Genomic DNA, 19,775 nt, shown 5'->3' with positions numbered 1-19,775 from the left:
ATTGCATTTAAAAGGTGGGGATTTCCTCTCGACTGTTTTTAGCCAATGTTATATCTTTTTTCTCGGTATTTGAGGCTTTCTGTTTCCCTACCACAAGTGTTTCGATAGTTTCGTTTACAGTTTTCGCAGTCCAATTTTCAGGGTACTGATTTTTCAACCATATATCCTAGTTTGTTTTAAGTGCCTCGTCAAAAATGTATCTACTTCTTTTCATGGTGAACTGTAATATCTTTCAGGCCTAACTGAGCTGATATCGACTCGTTGAATCTGACGAACAGATATATTTGCTTCGAATATAGTTGTCCGCTCAATTAATGATTCCACTGTGTGCGTCAAAGCTTCTCGCGATAACTCGCGACAACTAAGCTTAATTTGTTCAATGCTCAAGAGGTTTGTAAATGAATCTCATTGTGGCAAGAGTGTTCCTTCATTAGAAGAATGTGTCCCCGAGGTGTGCTGCTCAAAATTTAGACCGAAATTTGGGGGCATTTTTGTTATTTCTGTGTTAGTTTTCATGCAATTTGATGAAATTTTAAGTATTTTTGATCAGAGCTATTTAATTTTAAGTTTAAGCTCACGCCTCTGTTTATCAGTACTTCGGTATTGCCTATTTCACTCTTATCAACTCGAAGGTGTCGTACTGTTGAGAGGCACAGTTTTTATGCAGTCGCTTTGAAACAGTACAGTGAAGGGCTTGACACCACTTCATCTGGTAGCTGATTCCACTCATTTGGTGCCTTCACTGTAAAGTAGTTCTTCCGCAATTCAGTTCTTGGATTCTTGGTAAGCTTCTTGATGTGCTCTTTCTTCTTTTGTCTCTTTATAGATTTCTGTTAAAATTTTTGTTGTCTTTCATGAAAGCAACTCCCATAGATAAGATGGTTATTACTTTGAATGTAATATCTGAAGACAAAACAGCCGAATGATTTCTTAACGGTCTAATCGGTTTTCAGGTACCACGCTCATTAAAGTAGACAAGTTAATTAGCATTCTATAATAGGAAGCACAGGAGCTGTGGAAATTGAAGCTTTGGGGCTGCTACAAACTTATACAATAATTGACGAAGATGAAATATGTTACGCAACAGATAACTAGTGTTTTCTGTGACTCATGATGAAAATCTGAATTTGTCTGAGATATCACTAGTTGTGAAGCCATCCAGGCGTTATGTAATCCTGTTGATAAGGCTTTCTATCTGATGCTTGTCTGGTGCAAGCAAGCATCTGCTTTTTAGAAAAAATGGATGTCTACTTTCAGTTGCGTCGTCAGAAGGACACGATCTTTACAGACCTGAAAGAAACGAACACAGTTCTCGAGTTGAAAAAAACTGTTCAGGGCATAGTCAAGACTTCAGCTGAAGATATCCGGATATTCAACATGTCTGCCAAAGATGCCAAAAATGCGTATCTAGAACTCGAAGACGGAACTACTTTAAGAGACTGTGGTTTCGATGCAAACAACGCCAGACCTCAAGCACCCGCTGAGTTAGCCTACGTGTTTTAAAACTGGTGAAAATGATTGGGAAGACATTGACATAGCTAAATACAGTGATCCACCTGAAATTCCAGAAGTAATGCGTTCAAACCCAACGGGAAACGCAGAATCAGGCCCGAATGCTAACATGCAACCAATGGATGCTCCCGTTATGAGTTAAATCTTTTCTAACAAAGTTTCTTGTGACTTAAATATGAACTGATTGATTGTAAATAGCGTCATTTTTGATCTTAGCGAAGACAAATTCCGTATTAATTCAGTTTTCTAGTTTTTGTTCGTAGCCTTGTTTATTAAACTGAGCAAGATGTTTTTTTTACATAAACTTTATTGTTCAGATAATTTTGGCCGAATTTATTATGGCAACATAACTAATATATGAGTTGCCTAAGCCGACTATTTAGTATTAGATTTTAATGCAGTTGATGTTAGTGGCTCTCATAATTAAGTTAAGTTGATTTCATTGTATTGTGATTATTTCAAATCTTTGTTTCAACCTACCAAATTTATTTGGCGTTTGGGAACTATAATCCAGTCCAAATTTTTGGCGAGTTATTCATCATCGTTCGCGGAGTAGTAAAAAAAATTGATAGGATTTTAAAGTTCTTGAGAAACTCAGTTGATCCTTGAGATTTTTAGCCTATCGAAAATTTCACGTTTTTGACTTCTATTGGCCTTTTACCGTTAGGAAAAATTACTAAATTATCGATATAATCAAGTTTGTGTTCAGCATTAAAAACCCATTCCTATGAGCATAAATTAGATTCAAATTAAAACCTATCTAACCCCTACCTACCCCTCCTCCTCCCCACACAAACACCCCCCAATAAGCAGTGTTTGAGAAAGAATAGAAAGAAATAATGATTACTTTTATTTATGTGAAATACATCAAAAATGAGCAGGGACAAAACGAGATCACCCGGATGTTCGTTTTGGTCCGCTACTGGACATTTGAAATTCGTATAGATTAAAGCAAGAACTGATCACTCTAATTCTAGCAATTGAAATAACTTTAACTATTGACGCTTTGAGGTGCCCTTTAGGATGTGTCACGAATTTGCTGTTTATCAAATTCATTAAATTTCAAAACACGAACGGCTGTTTCTGGATTACAACTTTTATTAGATCATAGTCATTTATTAATTGGGAATTCTTCATGAGGATAGAAATTGATTATTTATTGTTTACAGTAGTCGTTTCTGGTATAATGATTTCAATCTTGTATTATATACCCGGAGTTGACCCGCAGTGGATTTCAGCACTGCATAAGTAAAACTGAATACTAAGCTTGACTGTTGCAGAGGAAAATGAAGTATAAAACCAAAAATCAGACTTCTCAAAATCATAGCCGACTGCCTAACATCTGGCCAGTGTTCATGGCCGACTACCCTATTTCTGACCAGACATTTGCGCCGACTGTGCCTCCTCTGGCCGGAGCTAGTACGTCAACTGCGCTAACTCTGACCAGTGAGACCATTAGAATACTTACATCAGAACCTACATAATTATAAACAGCAAATGCGCGATTGAAGTTTTCGAAAATAGATTATGAAGTTTAAAGATGGCGGCGCCGTGTAAGCTTTTTGAGTTTCAACGAATATGGCCAACACATTCCCGAACACGGAAGATATCGCCCAACCCCCCCCCCCCCCCCCCCCCCCCCCACCCGAACACACCCAAAAAATACAAACTGATACGCATGAAAATGTTTGCCAAGCAGTTACATTCCATTTTATTGTCGCTGCGAATACAGGTAGCTGCGAAGAGCTGAAAGAGACAGAAAACAGGTAGCTGTAAAACAGTATACAGCAGAGTACAAACAGCAGAACTGAACTATTACATCCAATACTTCTTTTTAAATACTTTTATTCATCTAATACTTCTTTATTCAATTGATTTTTCTTCAGAAGCATATAGAGCGTCGCGTTTGATAAATATTTTTGAGTTAAAATATAGGCAATTAAATAATTAGGATAATTGTATCCGTCCAGTTTAACAATTAATTCTGGCCAATTTAGGGGCAGTCGGCAATTGATTCTGGCCAGTTTAGTGGCTGTCGGCAATTAATTCTGGCGAGTTTAGGGGCAGTCGGCAATTAATTCTGGCCAGTTTAGGGGCAGTCGGCAATTAATTCTGGCCAGTTGTAGGGCATAATTGAATGAATCTCTGTAAAGACAACCACCAGATTAATGACTCATAATTACTAAATTTTACAGACTGTAAATACTAAAATTTGACATGATCAGAACTATGTAAAGCCGATTTTACATTTGAATTATTCAATCATTTTTAGGGAATATAGAGTGTCCATATTTTGATACTACGCATTGTTCGTTATGTTTCACTTTTCAATAATTCAAATGCGTTTGAAACCGATTTGTATATTATTCTTAAAGCGTTTTCATAATTTAATTTTTTTTCATACAATTTTTAGGACATTGCGCTATAGTTGTTCTGTTCCAGATCTGGCTAATTCTTTGGAAAAACTCGTTTGATCGAAAAGTTAACCCAGTAAGATATAGTGATCTACACCGATTGTTCAATTTTCTTGTTGATGCTATCAAAACCTAAAAGTTTTTTTCACACTATCAAGAACCTCTCATTTAGATGCTTATTACCAAAGCTGGTTTTTCAAAACATTATTACAAAAGCTGGCTTTTCAGTTCATCGAGCAGTCTGAATATTTGGCTATATAATATTGAAGTTTACAATAATTAGGTAAATTGAAATTTTCTATACTCTTTACAAAATAAAAACGCCTGTTCATTGTCTCACTGCTCATTTGTTCTCCCTTTACGATGAAAGTTTGGCCCGTTTCAATTAAAACTTGGTTTTGATGCCAAAATCGTAGACCCAAAGTTTTCCTAAATTTTCAAGCATCTTCGAGGCGTTGTCCTGCTTTGAGGTCCATGAAGTCATAACTTTTACCGTCTTATCTACAGGTGTAGAAAAAAACATAGCGGGACAAGTCCAGGCGTACAATTAAAAGAATTTCCATTGACTTAACCAAAAACTAGACCTAGAACGGACTATGAGTGAATTGGGGCAACAATTGCAAAAAAAAATCAGATAAAAAAAACAGAAAATTAAAGTCAAAATGCCGCAAGTGAACAAAAAAACCACTAGCGAGAAAGGGAAATTTGATTCAAACAAAAAAGCTAGGCCTAGAATGAACTATGAATAGATTGGGAAAATCATTTAGAAAAAAATGCGATCCAAAAAAATCGAAAAAACATTAAAGATCAAAGTGAAATTGCTGCATGTGAACAAAAAAACCTAGCGAGAAAGCAAATGTTGTTTAAATAACTTTTTCTCACTCTGCTTTAAGAAAGAGTCAAAAACTTTCAGACCGCAAAACCACTCGCCTATTCGCTCTTCTTCCTGTTTCGGCGTGACAAAAATCACTACTCAAATTTAACTTCAGAAATCATGAAAATGTGTGAACAGATCTTAATTAAAAGACAGCGCCCCAATACAAATAAAGTTCGTTGAATTGTAAAAAAGACAGCGCACCAACATAATTCAACTTCTTTGTTGCTGGTCCTTGATAAAATTTATGAAACTCATGTGCTCTATTCTGATGTCCTCAAAAACATACATTTTAATGACTATTGGAGCCAGCATCTGCTTAAGGATATTAATCTTCATATTTCTTGGAGAAATTCTAACTGAAGGGCTGAGCTGTACTTCTTGACGGTAACGGATGTGCGATCGAAATCTCTGTTTCATCCATCGAGACGTTCCTTTCTGATTCCTTTTTAATCAAAGTTAGCAGTGTAACGTTGCTGTTGTCCTGACTGATGTAGGTCTGGAGGAATTTTGTTTTCGAGTCTGTAACATTTACTGCTAGACATTTCTGAGTTCAATTCTGACGAAGCAACTTACGTCCTTAATGTTTATGCTTTTCTTTTTGGACCTATTTCAAGATTAATCTATTGATATGATTCTCATGCTGGGATACAATTTTCAACTAAGTTCAATTCGCGATGATAGATAATTTTCTGCTGGTGTTGTTGATATTCGGGACTTGCGGTTTTCGATTCCAAAATCCAGCAACTTTTAGAACTTAGATTGGTAAAATTTGCTGCTGACACAGGGTATCGAAAAAATCAGGAACTTCTGAAACTGCGTTTGTTAGCGATAGCTATGTATAAGCACTTTCAAATTCTTTTTTTTCACACCTTTTTTTAAATTAGCAAATGTGACTCATGTTAAAGCTATTCCAATTGAATCTTATTTGTTGGGTTCGTGTAATATTGCTGCTTATTGAGTCATGCTATAAAATGTCAGCTCGTTTTTTGATGGTTTTTGGTCATTAATCATTGCATGCTTAAATAGTCATCCCTATAGGTGTTCAGTCTGAGGATTGGTTGATTCGTGGACTCAGCTTTCCACTGAAATGTCCTGATTAAATATCAAGCCTATTTGTTGTGACAAATTTATTAAATAGTTCCAGGATTTTGCATGCTGCATTGCCTATCTCCTTGCGACCTAACATCCTTGCTATGTCTATGACTATTCACTATGTTTCAGAAAATGCAAAGTTGATTGCAGCCATGAAGTCAACGAATGTTGATGCATCGGTGAAGGAACTATTCAAGGTCTTGGTAGAAGATGTAAACCAGCGAATATCTCAAGTCGAAGGACAGATGCGTCAAATGACTATCAAAGTCAATGAATTGGAGAGATAGGCACCTAAAGATTGCTTGATTTTCCATAACCTGCGCATTGTTCCAAATGGTTCTTATCTAGCGTACACTGTTGCTTTTATCCATGAAGAGATGATGGTCCAAATATGCAAAAGAGATCTGAAGGCCTGCCATCCATTCGGCCGAGAAGCTAACTGGAACTTTCCAAAAATTATTGCATTTTTTTAGTACAATGATCAGGACTGAATCTGGAGACGATAAGCGTTCCTGAAGAACTACAGAAAACCGGCCAGCAACAAGCCAGTGTTTATCCACCAAAGGTTAACGAAGCGCGATATCGGGTTAAAACAAACCGCCGAAGAAGAGTGTCTGTTTGTTACGACCCATAACAGCCAACCTATGCTTCATATTCTTCAAAATTATCTCAGAGCTGCCCATGTTTTCAACTCAATCGAAGACATCTTTGAACTAAAAAGCCATGCGGAGCGATCCAGAAGCTTTTCCCCACAAAAACCTGCCAATCAACTCTTCCGACACCCCAATACCATTGTTCAAAATACCCTTTGTGTTCAACTCGGCACTCCTGTCATCGAGAATGCTGCCATTTAAAAGAAGCTGCAACATTATCGACTGTTTGTGAAAACACAGAAGTGCGTGAACTGATCACAGAACTGAAGTCCAAGAGAATTGACAAATGATCTCATTGATTGTGATGGGATTAAAGGCCGAATCAACAAATGCCAAACTGTTTGAGGAATTGTTGAGACATTTCGGACCCAGCTATCATCAGCAGATGAGTAATTCCAGCACCAACTTTTTGGGATCTTCGAGAAACCTTGATAAAGATTTTGAAATGCTGCCCGATAATATACCAAACACTATTTTTTGCAATAAAACTTGTGCTCCTACTATATCATAGATCACTAAAAAAAGACCATGAGGAACTTGAGGTACGTACTAGTAGATAACCTTGAGTCTGCACCTGCAATGTTAGCTTTCACAAAATCTTGGTTAGATAGTTCAGTCCTTGCTACATGCTACGGGATAAAATGTTGAAAATGTTATGAAATTTCTTTCAAAAACAAGGCAACAAAAATGGGGGTGGTATACTGCTTCAATTTGTGAAAGAAATTGATCTAATTGAAGAGCATTCAGGTTCAATAGACGTAAGTGTTCTGGTTTAAGTACGTATCAGTGGAAGTCCCTTGTCGCTTTTGATCTTTAACAACATTCCATGATTAAATAAGTTGCATTTTCTTGCTCAGCTGGATCATGACTTAGCACAGATCTCCCGTAGAAATAAAGCCATTGTAATGTGTGACTTAAACATAGATGTTCTCCGCGATGAGCAAGTAATTGGAAGTTTTTAGAGATAGTGAATTCAAGTGGGTTTTAACTGTCAAACTTTGAATCGACTAGAGTTGCAACATATAGCGAAACTTGCATTGCTCATATTCTAACGTCTGACAGAAATGTTAATTATAGCAAGGTGCATAAAACGTCTGTTTTTCTGATCTTTACGCACCAAACATTGGTATAACTTGGTAAAATGTTTAAACAGATTTCTCTAAGTTATATAGAATTTTTCAGTTTCAGAATTCAACTAAAAGCATTCCTGAAGAACTACAGAAATCCGGCCAACAACAAACCAGTGTTTATCCATGAAAGGTTAACAAAGCGCGATATCGATTTAAAACAAACCGCCGAAGAAGGGCGTCTGTGTTACGACCCATAACAGCCAACCTATGCTTCATGTTTTTCAAAATTGTCCATGAGCTGCTCATGTTTTCAACTCAATCGAAGATATTGAACTAAAAAGCCATGCGGAGCGATCCAGAAGCTTTTCCCCACAAAAACCTGCCAATCAACTCTTCCGACACCCCAATACCATTGTTCAAAATACCCTTTGTGTTCAACTCGGCACTCCTGTCATCGAGAATGCTGCCGTTTAAAAGAAGCTGCAACATTATCGACTGTTTGTGAAAACACAGAAGTGCGTGAACTGATCACAGAACTGAAGTCCAAGAGAATTGACAAATGATCTCATTGATTGTGATGCGATTAAAGGCCGAATCAACAAATGCCAAACTGTTTGAGGAATTGTTGAGACATTTCGGACCCAGCTATCATCAGCAGATGAGTAATTCCAGCACCAACTTTTTGGGATCTTCGAGAAACCTTGATAAAGATTTTGAAATGCTGCCCGATAATATACCAAACACTATTTTTTGCAATAAAACTTGTGCTCCTACTATATCATAGATCACTAAGAAAACACCATGAGGAACTTGAGGTACGTACTAGTAGATAACCTTGAGTCTGCACCTGCAATGTTAGCTTTCACAGAATCTTGGTTAGATAGTTCAGTCCTTGCTACATGCTACGGGATAAAATGTTGAAAATGTTATGAAATTTCTTTCAAAAACAAGGCAACAAAAATGGGGGTGGTATACTGCTTCAATTTGTGAAAGAAATTGATCTAATTGAAGAGCATTCAGGTTCAATAGACGTAAGTGTTCTGGTTTAAGTACGTATCAGTGGAAATCCCTTGTCGCTTTTGATCTTTAACAACATTCCATGATTAAATAAGTTGTATTTTCTTGCTCAGCTGGATCATGACTTAGCACAGATCTCCCGTAGAAATAAAGCCATTGTAATGTGTGACTTAAACATAGATGTTCTCCGCGATGAGCAAGTAATTGGAAGTTTTTAAAGATAGTGAATTCAAGTGGGTTTTAACTGTCAAACTTTGAATCGACTAGAGTTGCAACATATAGCGAAACTTGCATTGCTCATATTCTAACGTCTGACAGAAATGTTAATTATAGCAAGGTGCATAAAACGTCTGTTTTTCTGATCTTTACGCACCAAACATTGGTATAACTTTGTAAAATGTTTAAACAGATTTCTCTAAGTTATATAGAATTTTTCAGTTTCAGAATTCAACTAAAAGCATTCCTGAAGAACTACAGAAATCCGGCCAACAACAAACCAGTGTTTATCCATGAAAGGTTAACAAAGCGCGATATCGATTTAAAACAAACCGCCGAAGAAGGGCGTCTGTGTTACGACCCATAACAGCCAACCTATGCTTCATGTTTTTCAAAATTGTCCATGAGCTGCTCATGTTTTCAACTCAATCGAAGATATTGAACTAAAAAGCCATGCGGAGCGATTCAGAAGCTCATCCCACCGAAAATCTGCCAATCAACTAGAGTTGCCTTATCTAGCGAAACTTGCATTTCTTATTTGCTAACGTCTGACAGAAATGTTATTTGTAGCAAGGTGCATAAAAACGTCTGTTTCTCTGATTTTTACGCACTAATCATTCGTATAACTTAAGAAAACGTTTTAACAGATTTCTCTAATTAACAGTTTCTCATTTCAACTAGTCAATTAAGAGTTTTTGCTCGAAATTGAGATAACATCGCAAACAATGGAGCATGCGGACGGGTTAAACATTCACTTCTTGTTTAATCAGTTTCACTATAAAATCGTATAAGAAGTGAGCAAAGCTGCTCCTTTGAAAAATAGGTTGTCTAACAGAAATTCTAATGTGGCAAAGGAATGGATCATTAATAGAACAAAAAGTCTTGTGACTATGCCAAACAAAAGCGACAGAGTTTGGACAAGAATAATGTCAGAAAACTTGCTATATTTCGGAAGGCTAGAGTCGAAGTTGATTTTTTGGTCAAAAAGCGAAGACAGAGCATTACTATAAGATATTCAAAATATGCACTTGAGACTGAAGAGCAACATATAGGTTTCTAAAATAAAGGGCACCACCCCTAATCACATCACTACTCACAACAATGAGAAATGATAGTGATGAGCTGCTAGTGGCAGCTGGTGACATTGCTATTTCAATGGATGCATACTTTTCTGGCATTGGTGAAAAAATACGGGTGTCTCTTCCCTGTAATACTAGAAATCTCAAAGCAACTTTGAAAAGTGCGAGCAAAAGCATTTGGTTATATCCTGTTTCCTTGATATAAGTCGACGAAATAATTAAGAATTTGGGTAACAAAAGTTCTGGAGACGCTGATGAGCTGAGTAATGTGTTCAATAAATCCTGTTCATCCGTTATTGGTCTTCGTTTAGTCAGATTAATCAATGCCTCCTTCATTCAGGGTAGTTTCCCGACTACACTGAAAGAAGGGAAAGTAATACCTGTGCTCAAGGGTGGTGTCAGAGACTAATCAAATAAATATAGATCCACTGCACTTTTAAGTACTTTAAGTAAAGTAAGGAAAGAGCTATGTTCAACCGGGTTTACAACATCCTAGAGAGGTTTTTTTTGTTTGAAAATTAATTTGGATTCCATAAAAAACACAGCACAGTGTATGCTATCGCAAAGTTCTTGGAATCAATCCGATGCCTGGATAGAAAACATCAGTGTGTTCTTTTCTTCTGGATCTTCGTAAAGCATATGCTTTTATCATGACATTTATTGCATAAGTATCAATTATGTGGAATAAATCATAAATCTCTGCTGTGGATAAAAAGTTTTCTAAGAAATCGAAAGCAGTGTGTTGCAATAAATGGGATTGTTTCATATTTTCTAAGCGTTGAATGTGATGTGCCTCGGATCAATCTTTCGCATTCGGATTCTTTTTTCGCAATCTACATAAAAGGTCTTCCTCAATCGTGTAAACTTTTGAAAGTTATTATTATTTTTGCATATGATACCAACATATCAGCCGTTGGGCAATCAAAAAACATATTTCAGGATCTTAATCGTCTTGCCTCCTAGTCACCAGTGAATAAACTGTGTCTGAATACAGACAAATTTTATCAAATCAACATTAAATCAGCTCAAAATTCAACGTACTCAGATAGAGTTTTAGCCTATTTGGCTCAGTAATAAAGCAGCGAATCACAGGTACCTTGCTGTTGTCTTAGATAACAAGTTGTCGTTTAATGCTCATATTAATTTGGAAACTAAGCAGGCAGTGTGGAATTTCATGAAAATTACGACACTACGTGCCTCGTGAAGTTCTGTTAGATTATTTTTTCTATAATTTTGAGCATGTCGTTCAATTTGTTGTACTCATATATTGCAGAGTGATCTCCAGCTGACTGGTGCCAATTCGAGTGCTGCAGCCAAAAATACCGCCTGTTACATGTTTTAGGAGAAAAATATACGTTAGAAGATGTCGTAAGGGATAGTAAGATTCTTACAGTACATGAATTTCACATCTGAGCCCTTAAAGTTTGTTTCCCGATCAGTTTTTAATTTGCATGGTGATAATGAGTTGAACAGCCGGTTTTAGTAAGTAGAAGCTCACAAATGCAACATGCAGATCAGCTACATCCTTTAAAGTACCGAAAGCCGAAAGTTAGTCGGTTCTCATTACTGCAGATGTAGCAAGTTATGCAATATTTTAGTGGATAACGACGTGTCGATGAGTTGCTATGATAACCCAGCTTTGGTTTTCACTGTTTTAATGCATAGAATATGGGACTCTATTATTTTATCTAACGAAGAATTCGTCAAAAAAAATCTTTGAGCTCTAACACCGGATAGGAACCATTTTTCAATTGCAATGTCCCGTGACACATAATGCCAGGAAGCAGCAAAATTTTGCAATGTGCTCTTTTTTGCAACTTGTTTGTTTTTGAAGTGAATATTTCAATTTTCGCGCAGGAACAGTTTTTAAAATACTTCAATTTTTCTCGACAAAATTGCGAAATTTTTGGGGGCCTTCGAATTTAATTATATTATCATGTTTTGTAACAGGACAATGTGTGGTGACCGGAATGGGCCTGTATGTTGTCCTCAGTGTTTCTCCTTCTCGAGTCATAAACAATTGTTTTGTTTCTATAAATTACTTTTGTATATATACTAAAATCGCAAATTTTCTCTCAAGCAACGAGATCCTATCTAGAAATTTTATCGGGTCGATTAATTTTTTGTATCAATTTTTGGGGATGATGCTGAGCTGAATATTTTAGATTTTCCATGTCATTTTCGGCTGTCAGAATTTTAATTTATCTGGTTAAATACAGTTTGTTCCGACTAACTTTTTTATTCAACAATCATTGGTACAGAAATTGCTATTGACCGTGAGATTCGAATTTCTGTCGTGCTAATATAAAACCTGCTGGCGATTGAGAACTTTATTGTTAGTCGAAGTTTTACTACCAAAGTGAACCTAAATTCTTTTCAATAACTGCGATAGCTGAGTAGAGCTATTGTGGGCTTTCTTTTGGCTTTTCCAATTCGAAGAATCGTTTTGGGGCTCTGTTTTTTTTACGATTCGAGGATTTTTGGCAACGCTTTGTTCGTCAATCTATAATTGGCTGGCGTGAATTTGATGCAGCAAGTATGTGACGTAGACAAAGTGGTTTGACTGCTGGACAGATATAAATAGTTCTGTGGTTTTAATTCCAAGAGGTAGGAAATGAGCAAAATTATTTCATGTTTTTCCTTTACAAAAATTTTAAAATACTTGATAAATGTTAAAAAACAGGGTCAAAGTCACTGGGATAGCCATTTAAGGCATTTTATGTTACACATGAATTTATTGAAAACGAGTGTTCAAGACCTTCAAAAGCCCCCGTGTTCGTGATAATTAAATACCAGATAACCTCTTGGATTATGCGCCATTTCCAAATGTTAATCTTATCAGTCTTCAGCCTGATTGGTGAGTTGTTGAAATAGTCCGGAAATTTGAAACTTTCTTCCGTAAATATGCTGATGTAATTTTTGTCGAAAGCACAAAATTTAGCAAGAGCGTGATGTTTGCTATGTTGTTCTCCGGCTGCTCGAACGTTTCTACGGCTGGCGAGGAGTAATTCATCGGATAGGAAGTTAGTTTATTGGTAGAGACGTGAGTTGGTTTTTGACCATGGCTTTAGATTTTCTGATCTTTTGTCGGGAGATAATTGTTTTTGGAAATGAGTTTAGAAAAAATTGGCCATTGTCAATTTGAAACGACTGTCTAGCAAATTACGTATTTATCTATCTTTTTTCGGTGCTGAGAAGAAATCGGCAATCTCTTTGTGTTGGATAAAATTAGACGTGTCCTTAATTTCCTGAATCCCTTAATCTGAGTTCTGGTATGCAATTGCTGTTTAATTAGATATGATTGTTTTTGCTACACAAGCTGTTACTGTCCAGGTTAAGTTTCTGTGATATCAAAGGATAATGTACGATTGCATGCTTGATTTCTTAGAACGTGCCCACTATGAAATCAAAGAAATCACATACAATATTTGTTTGATTAGCAGTAAATATTATATGATCCTATTTTTTATTACCAAAAATCATTTTTCCTGTTCATTTACGCTTTTTTATTAGACATCACATTGTGATCCGCAGGAAGACCCTGAAATGCAATACTTACTGCGAATTTGGTTGCTAAATAAAAGAGTAAGTCTATCTATATGACTAAAGTTTTGATATTCTCTGAAGCGACTTCATATCTATAAACGCTCATTGATAACTTATTCTAATTAGGTATGCAATCCAAAGTTACTGTTTTAGTGCACCCAAAGTGTCAACAGTAGACTCAAAATGCGATATATTACAATCAAATGCTTTCTAATATCCAATAATTTTTACACTTCCATGGAAAATAAAGATAAAACTTTTTAGCTTTCAACATTTTTGGATGATCTCTATGATTTCAGGAAATTTTAAGAGAAACCAGGGTACAATTTTATCGGTCGCTAAAACTTCGAGGCAGAGAACTTGGTTTGAAAGTCTGAAATTACTTCAAGTAACGTCATGTAAAGACAATCATTAGTCATTTTTTATTATCACTTACGTAAATCGAATTTGGAAGCCATTCGTAAGTAAAGAACTTAAAAAAATAGAGTGAAAGCCAGTGGGATAGCCATTTAAGCCATTTTATGTTACACACGAATTCATTAAAATCGAGTGCTGAAGGCCTTCAAACTCCCGCTTGTTCGTGATAATGCGGGATTAAAAAATTTAGGCACAGTCCCTACCAGATAACCTCTTGGAAATGCTCCAATTCCAAATGTTAATCTTATCAGTTTTCAGCCTGATTGGTGAGTTGAAATATTCCGCATTTTTTAAATTTTCTGTAAAAATTTTGATGTAATTTCTGCCGAAAGGACGAAATTTAGCAAGAGCTTGATGTCTGCTCCGGCTGCGCGAACGTTTCTACGGCTGACCAGGAGTTATTCATCGGATAGGAAGTTAGTTTATTGGTAGAGACGTGAGCTGGTTTTTGACCATGGCTTTAGATTTTCTGATCTTTTGTCGGGAGATAATTGTTTTTGGAAATGAGTTGAAAAAATTGGCCATTGTCAATTTGAAACGACTGTCTAGCAAATTACGTATTTATCTATCTTTTTTCGGTGGTGAGAAGAAATTGGCAATCTCTTTGTGTGGGATAAAATTAGACGTGTCCTTAATTTCCTGAATCCCTTAATCTGAATTCTGGTATGCAATTGCTGTTTAATTAGATATGATTGTTTTTGCTACACAAGCTGTTACTGCCCAGGTTAAGTTTCTTTGATATCAAAGGATAATGTACGATTGCATGCTTGATTTCTTAGAACGTGCCCACTATGAAATCAAAGAAATCACATACAATATTTGTTTGATTAGCAGTAAATATTATATGATCCTATTTTTTATTACCAAAAATCATTTTGCCTGTTCATTTAAGCTTTTTTATTAGACATCACATTGTGATCCGCAGGAAGACCCTGAAATGCAATACTTACTGCGAATTTGGTTGTTAAATAAAAGAGTAAGTCTATCTATATGACTAAAGTTTTGATATTCTCTGAAACGACTTCATATCTATAAACGCTCAATAATAACTTATTCTAATTAGGTATGCAATCCAAAGTTACTGTTTTAGTGCACCCAAAGTGTCAACAGTAGACTCAAAATGCGATATATTACAATCAAATGCTTTCTAATATCCAATAATTTTTACACTTCCATGGAAAATAAAGATAAAACTTTTTAGCTTTCAACATTTTTGGATGATCTCTATGATTTCAGGAAATTTTAAGAGAAACCAGGGTACAATTTTATCGGTCGCTAAAACTTCGAGGCAGAGAACTTGGTTTGAAAGTCTGAAATTACTTCAAGTAACGTCATGTAAAGACAACCATTAGTCATTTTTTATTATCACTTACGTAAATCGAATTTGGAAGCCATTCGTAAGTAAAGAACTTAAAAAAATAGAGTAAAAGCCAGTGGGATAGCCATTTAAGCCATTTTATGTTACACACGAATTCATTAAAATCGAGTGCTGAAGGCCTTCAAACTCCCCCTTGTTCGTGATAATGCGGGATTAAAAAATTTAGGCACAGTCCCTACCAGATAACCTCTTGGATATGCTCCAATTCCAAATGTTAATCTTATCAGTTTTCAGCCTGATTGGTGAGTTGAAATATTCCGCATTTTTTAAATTTTCTGTAAAAATTTTGATGTAATTTCTGCCGAAAGCACGAAATCTAGCAAGAGCTTGATGTCTGCTCCGGCTGCGCGAACGTTTCTACGGCTGACCAGGAGTTATTCATCGGATAGGATGTTAGTTTATTGGTAGAGACGTGAGTTGGTTTTTGACCATTGCTTTTGATTTTCTGATCTTTTGTCGGGCGATAATTGTTTTTGAAAATGAGTTGAGAAAAAATTGGTCTTGTAAATAAGAAACGACCATGTCTAACATATTACGCATTTATTTATCTTTTTTTTCGGTGCTAAGAAGAAACTGGCAATCTCTTTGTGCGGGATAAAATTAGACGTGTACTTAATTTTCTGAATCCTTTAATCTGAATTGTTTTTAATGCTATTTCTCTGTTTAATTAGATAATGTTGTTTTTGCTACAAAAGCTGTTACTACCCAGGTTGAAGTTTCTTTGATATCAGTGGATACTGTGCGATTGCATGCTTGATTTCTTAGAACGTGCGCACAAAGAAATCAAAGAAATCATATATATTCCTTCTTTGATTAGCGGTAAATTTGGTCCTATTATTTTAACAAGAATAATTTTTCCTTTCCATTTGCGCTATTTGATTGGACATCACATTGTGATCCGCAAGAAGACCCTGAAATGCAATACTTTTTGCGAAGTTGGGTGTTAAATGAAAGAGTAAGTCTATCTATATGACCAAAGTTTTGATATTTTCTGAAGCGACTTCATATCTATTAACTCTCTAACTTTTTCTAATTGGGTGTGCACCCAAAGTATCAAAAGTAGACTGCAAATGCGATATATTACAATCAAATGCTCTCTAACATCCAATAATTTTTCAACTTCTATAAGAAATAAAGATGATTAAACTTGTTAGCTTTCAACATTTTTGAATAATCTCTGATTTCAGGGAAATTTTAAGAGAACCCAGGGTACAATTTTCTCGGTCGCTAAAACTTTGAGGCAGAGAGTTTTGTTTGAAAGTTTCAACTTAGAGTTAAAGAAGTGAAACTTTTGTACTATAAGATACTAAGTTTACGACAATAAAATTTTATTTTCAGTTCTTAAATCAAACCGCTATTAATAATCGCCTGTTTTACTATCACAGACGGAAAAGTTTGGTTTTTTCAACTCCTGTTTATTTTAAGAAAATTTTTTTATTTTGCGCAAAATTTTTCTCTTAACTTTTAAATGAAATTTAACACTTTTGGACCCTTTGGTTCTCTAAATACGTAAGAGCAAAATCTCTGGTCTCCCTCCGGGCTCGTACCCAACGCAGCACTCGCGTGCAAGTGCCCTCTTTTCAAGGCACTAAATTCCTCAGGCAAATAAGATTTTGTTCCAAAGTAAACATGTGATCGTTGTATGACTACTTAGAAACCATAAATCATTTGACCTAGTATGCTTATTACATTAGTATACATATACTTGGTGGTAAAAAATAGCCAGTCACTACAACTTTGAGACAGCTCAACTTAGTCAACTAGTTTAATAATCTTCAAAATGCACATGTATTTCAGAAATGCTATGTATTTGTTGGAACAAAATCTTTGTCGCCCGAGTGCTGGGCACGAGGCCCGGGGGGACAGATTTTGTTCTAACGTTTTTAGAGAACCTAAGGGTACGAAAGTGTCGAATTTTTTGCAGATTAGTGAAAAAATTTTTTTCTTAAAATTATAATGAAGTTAAAGTTCAGGGCAAAAAATAGACTTATTTCTTTAAGTCTAAGTTTAATCCTTCATTCTAAGCTCTCTGCCGCGAAGTTTTAGTAACCGATGAAATCTCACGCTGGATTCTCTTTGAAAATTATCGCACATTTTCCTCTCCTGTTGTGCTTAGCTGCCCTCCAGTTTCTTCTAGGTTGTCGCCCGAGCGCTCTAGCAAAACCTCATATCCTATTTGTTGTCAGTTGTTAACAAAAGATTTCAATTTTTAACCCTTTGATTCTCTAAAGAAGAAAACCTCTGGCGAGTAAGAACATTTGAATGTTTAATGTAGTTTTCAGAACTTTTTACGGTTAGGGAATCAAATGTAAAGCTGAATCAGGCTTGTAGTCAATGAGGTTAATAATAAGGCATTTAGTCAAATAATCTGTAGTTAAGCTAAAGAAATGCATTTGGAAAAACATAGGCAATGAAAGTAAGCTTTTCCTGAGCGTTTGCCTATTTTTCGTTGCGCTAAATTAGTCGCCTTATCGCAGCTAAATCTTGCTGTTGACTTTTTTCATCTGTGAACAAAACGTGGCTAACAGATGTGCGAGAATACCATTTTCGGTCAGTTTCCTGATAAAATATGATGCTCTTAAGATTTGCGTCGTCATTAATAGCGTCAAAATGTGAGTTCTCAACTTTGTGATTTATTTCTCAATTTCAGTCAAAAGGGTAGACGAAATTGAGGTCTTTATACCCTCTTGATTCGCTCCTGAGAACATTTTGATCCCCTTGGGCCTTGTAGCCAGGACTGGGCGCAAGTGAGCTCATGTCAGAGCACTAAGTCCCTCGGTCAAATAAGATTCGTGCTCTAACGTTTGTATGGCAATGATCTGATAGGAATTGGTAGAACATACAACTGTGCTGCGTAATATGCTGTACAACAATAAAAGCTGTGCACATGCATGTTTCAATTTTCACATTTCAGTTAAAGAAGTGAAACTTTTGTCCTGTAGGATACTAAGTTAAGGACAAAAAAATTGTACTTTCAATTCTTAAATGAAACCGCTATTAATAATTGCCTGTTTTACTATCACAGACGGAAAAGTTTGGGTTTTTTCAACTCCTGTTTATAAGAAAATTTTTCATTTTCTCAAAAATTTTTCTCTTAACTTTCAAATGAAATTGAACACTTTTGGACCCTTTGGTTCTCTAAATACGTAAGAGCAAAATCTCTGGTCTCCCTCGGGGCTCGTGCCCAACGCAGCACTCGCGTGCAAGTGCCCTCTTTTCAGGGCACTAAATTCCTCAGGCGAATAAGATTTTGTTCCAAAGTAAACATGTGTGATCGTTGTATGACTACATAGAAACCATAAATCATTTGACCTAGTATGCTTATTATAAATCATGTATGCCCAGGATGAAGTCAAAGAAAGTTGCGGAACACTTAGTTTAGGGCAAAAATTGACTTTGTTGGAAATATAACTTTTGACATTTGAATCAAACCTTTATTAATAAACGGCTGCTTTGCTATACCAAGATCAAGACCTTTGGTATATTTCAAATCTTGTATATTTTCAAGAAGAAAAGTTTTCTTCCACTAATCTGCAAAATTGTACTCTTGGCATCAATTTCAATTGAAATTCAACTTTTTCGTACCCTTTGGCTCTCTAAAAACGTTAGAACACACTCTTAGTCTCCTCGGGCCTCGCGCGCAAGCGAGGGTACTAAGTCCCTCGGGCGACTGATATTTTGTTCTAACATATACTTGGTGGTAAAAAAATAGCCAGTCACTACAACTTTGAGACAGCTCAACTTAGTCAACTAGTTTAAAAATCTTCGAAATGCACGTGGATTTCAGAAATGCTATGTATTTGTTGGAACAAAATCTTTGTCGCCCGAGTGCTGGGCACGAGGCCTGGGGGCCTAAGATTCTGTTCTAACGTTTTTAGAGAACCAAAGGGTACGACAGTGTCGAATTTTCTTCGAAATTGTTGAATACTGTTTTGCAGATTAGTGAAAGAAAAGTTTTCTTAAAATTATGCTGGAGTTAAAGTTTAGGGCAAAAAATGGACTTATATTTCTTTAAGTCTAAGTTTAATCTTTCACTCTAAGTTCTCTGCCTCGAAGTTTTAGTAACCGATGAAATCTTTCGCTGGATTCTCTCTGAAAATTATCGCACATTTTTGTCTCCTGTCGTGCGTAGCTGCCTTCCAAAGTCTTAAGCTTCTTCTATGTTGTCGCCCTAGCGCTATAGCAAAACCTCACATCTGATTTCTTGTCAGTTGTTAACAAAATATTTAATTTTTTAACCCTTTGATTCTCTAAACAAAACCTCAGGTGACTAAGAACATCTGAGTGTTTAATGTAGTTTTTTAAACTTTTTACGGTTAGAGAATCAGATGTAAAGCTTAATCAGGCTTTAAATTAAGGCATGTAGTCAAATAATCTGTATTTAAGCAACAGAAATGCACGTGGAAAAACATAGGCAATGAACGTAAGCTTCTCCTTAGCGTTTGCCTATTTTTCGTTGCGCTAAATTAGTCACCCTCTCCAGCTAAATCTTGCTGTTGACTTT

At 36.0% G+C, this 19,775-nt stretch overlaps 2 protein-coding genes across 2 annotated transcripts in view; one reads left to right on the top strand and one right to left on the bottom strand.

Annotated features, from left to right (window-relative positions):
* LOC142341797 (uncharacterized) overlaps positions 1 to 19,775 on the bottom strand; it is a 444,522-nt gene that overhangs the window by 75,716 nt on the left and 349,031 nt on the right. The gene's annotated exons all lie outside the window — the stretch shown is intronic.
* LOC142341076 (elongin-B-like) lies at positions 1,198 to 1,768 on the top strand. Its single transcript, XM_075391937.1, is given in 2 exon segments — positions 1,198 to 1,497; positions 1,499 to 1,768. Coding segments are annotated over 2 exon segments (414 nt in total). The 5' UTR covers positions 1,198 to 1,239; the 3' UTR covers positions 1,655 to 1,768.

The sequence above is a fragment of the Convolutriloba macropyga genome, chromosome 6 (assembly GCF_964194025.1).
Source record: "Convolutriloba macropyga chromosome 6, txConMacr16.3, whole genome shotgun sequence".
Lineage (NCBI taxonomy): Eukaryota > Metazoa > Xenacoelomorpha > Acoela > Convolutidae > Convolutriloba > Convolutriloba macropyga.
This window is presented reverse-complemented; position numbering and strand designations above follow the sequence as displayed.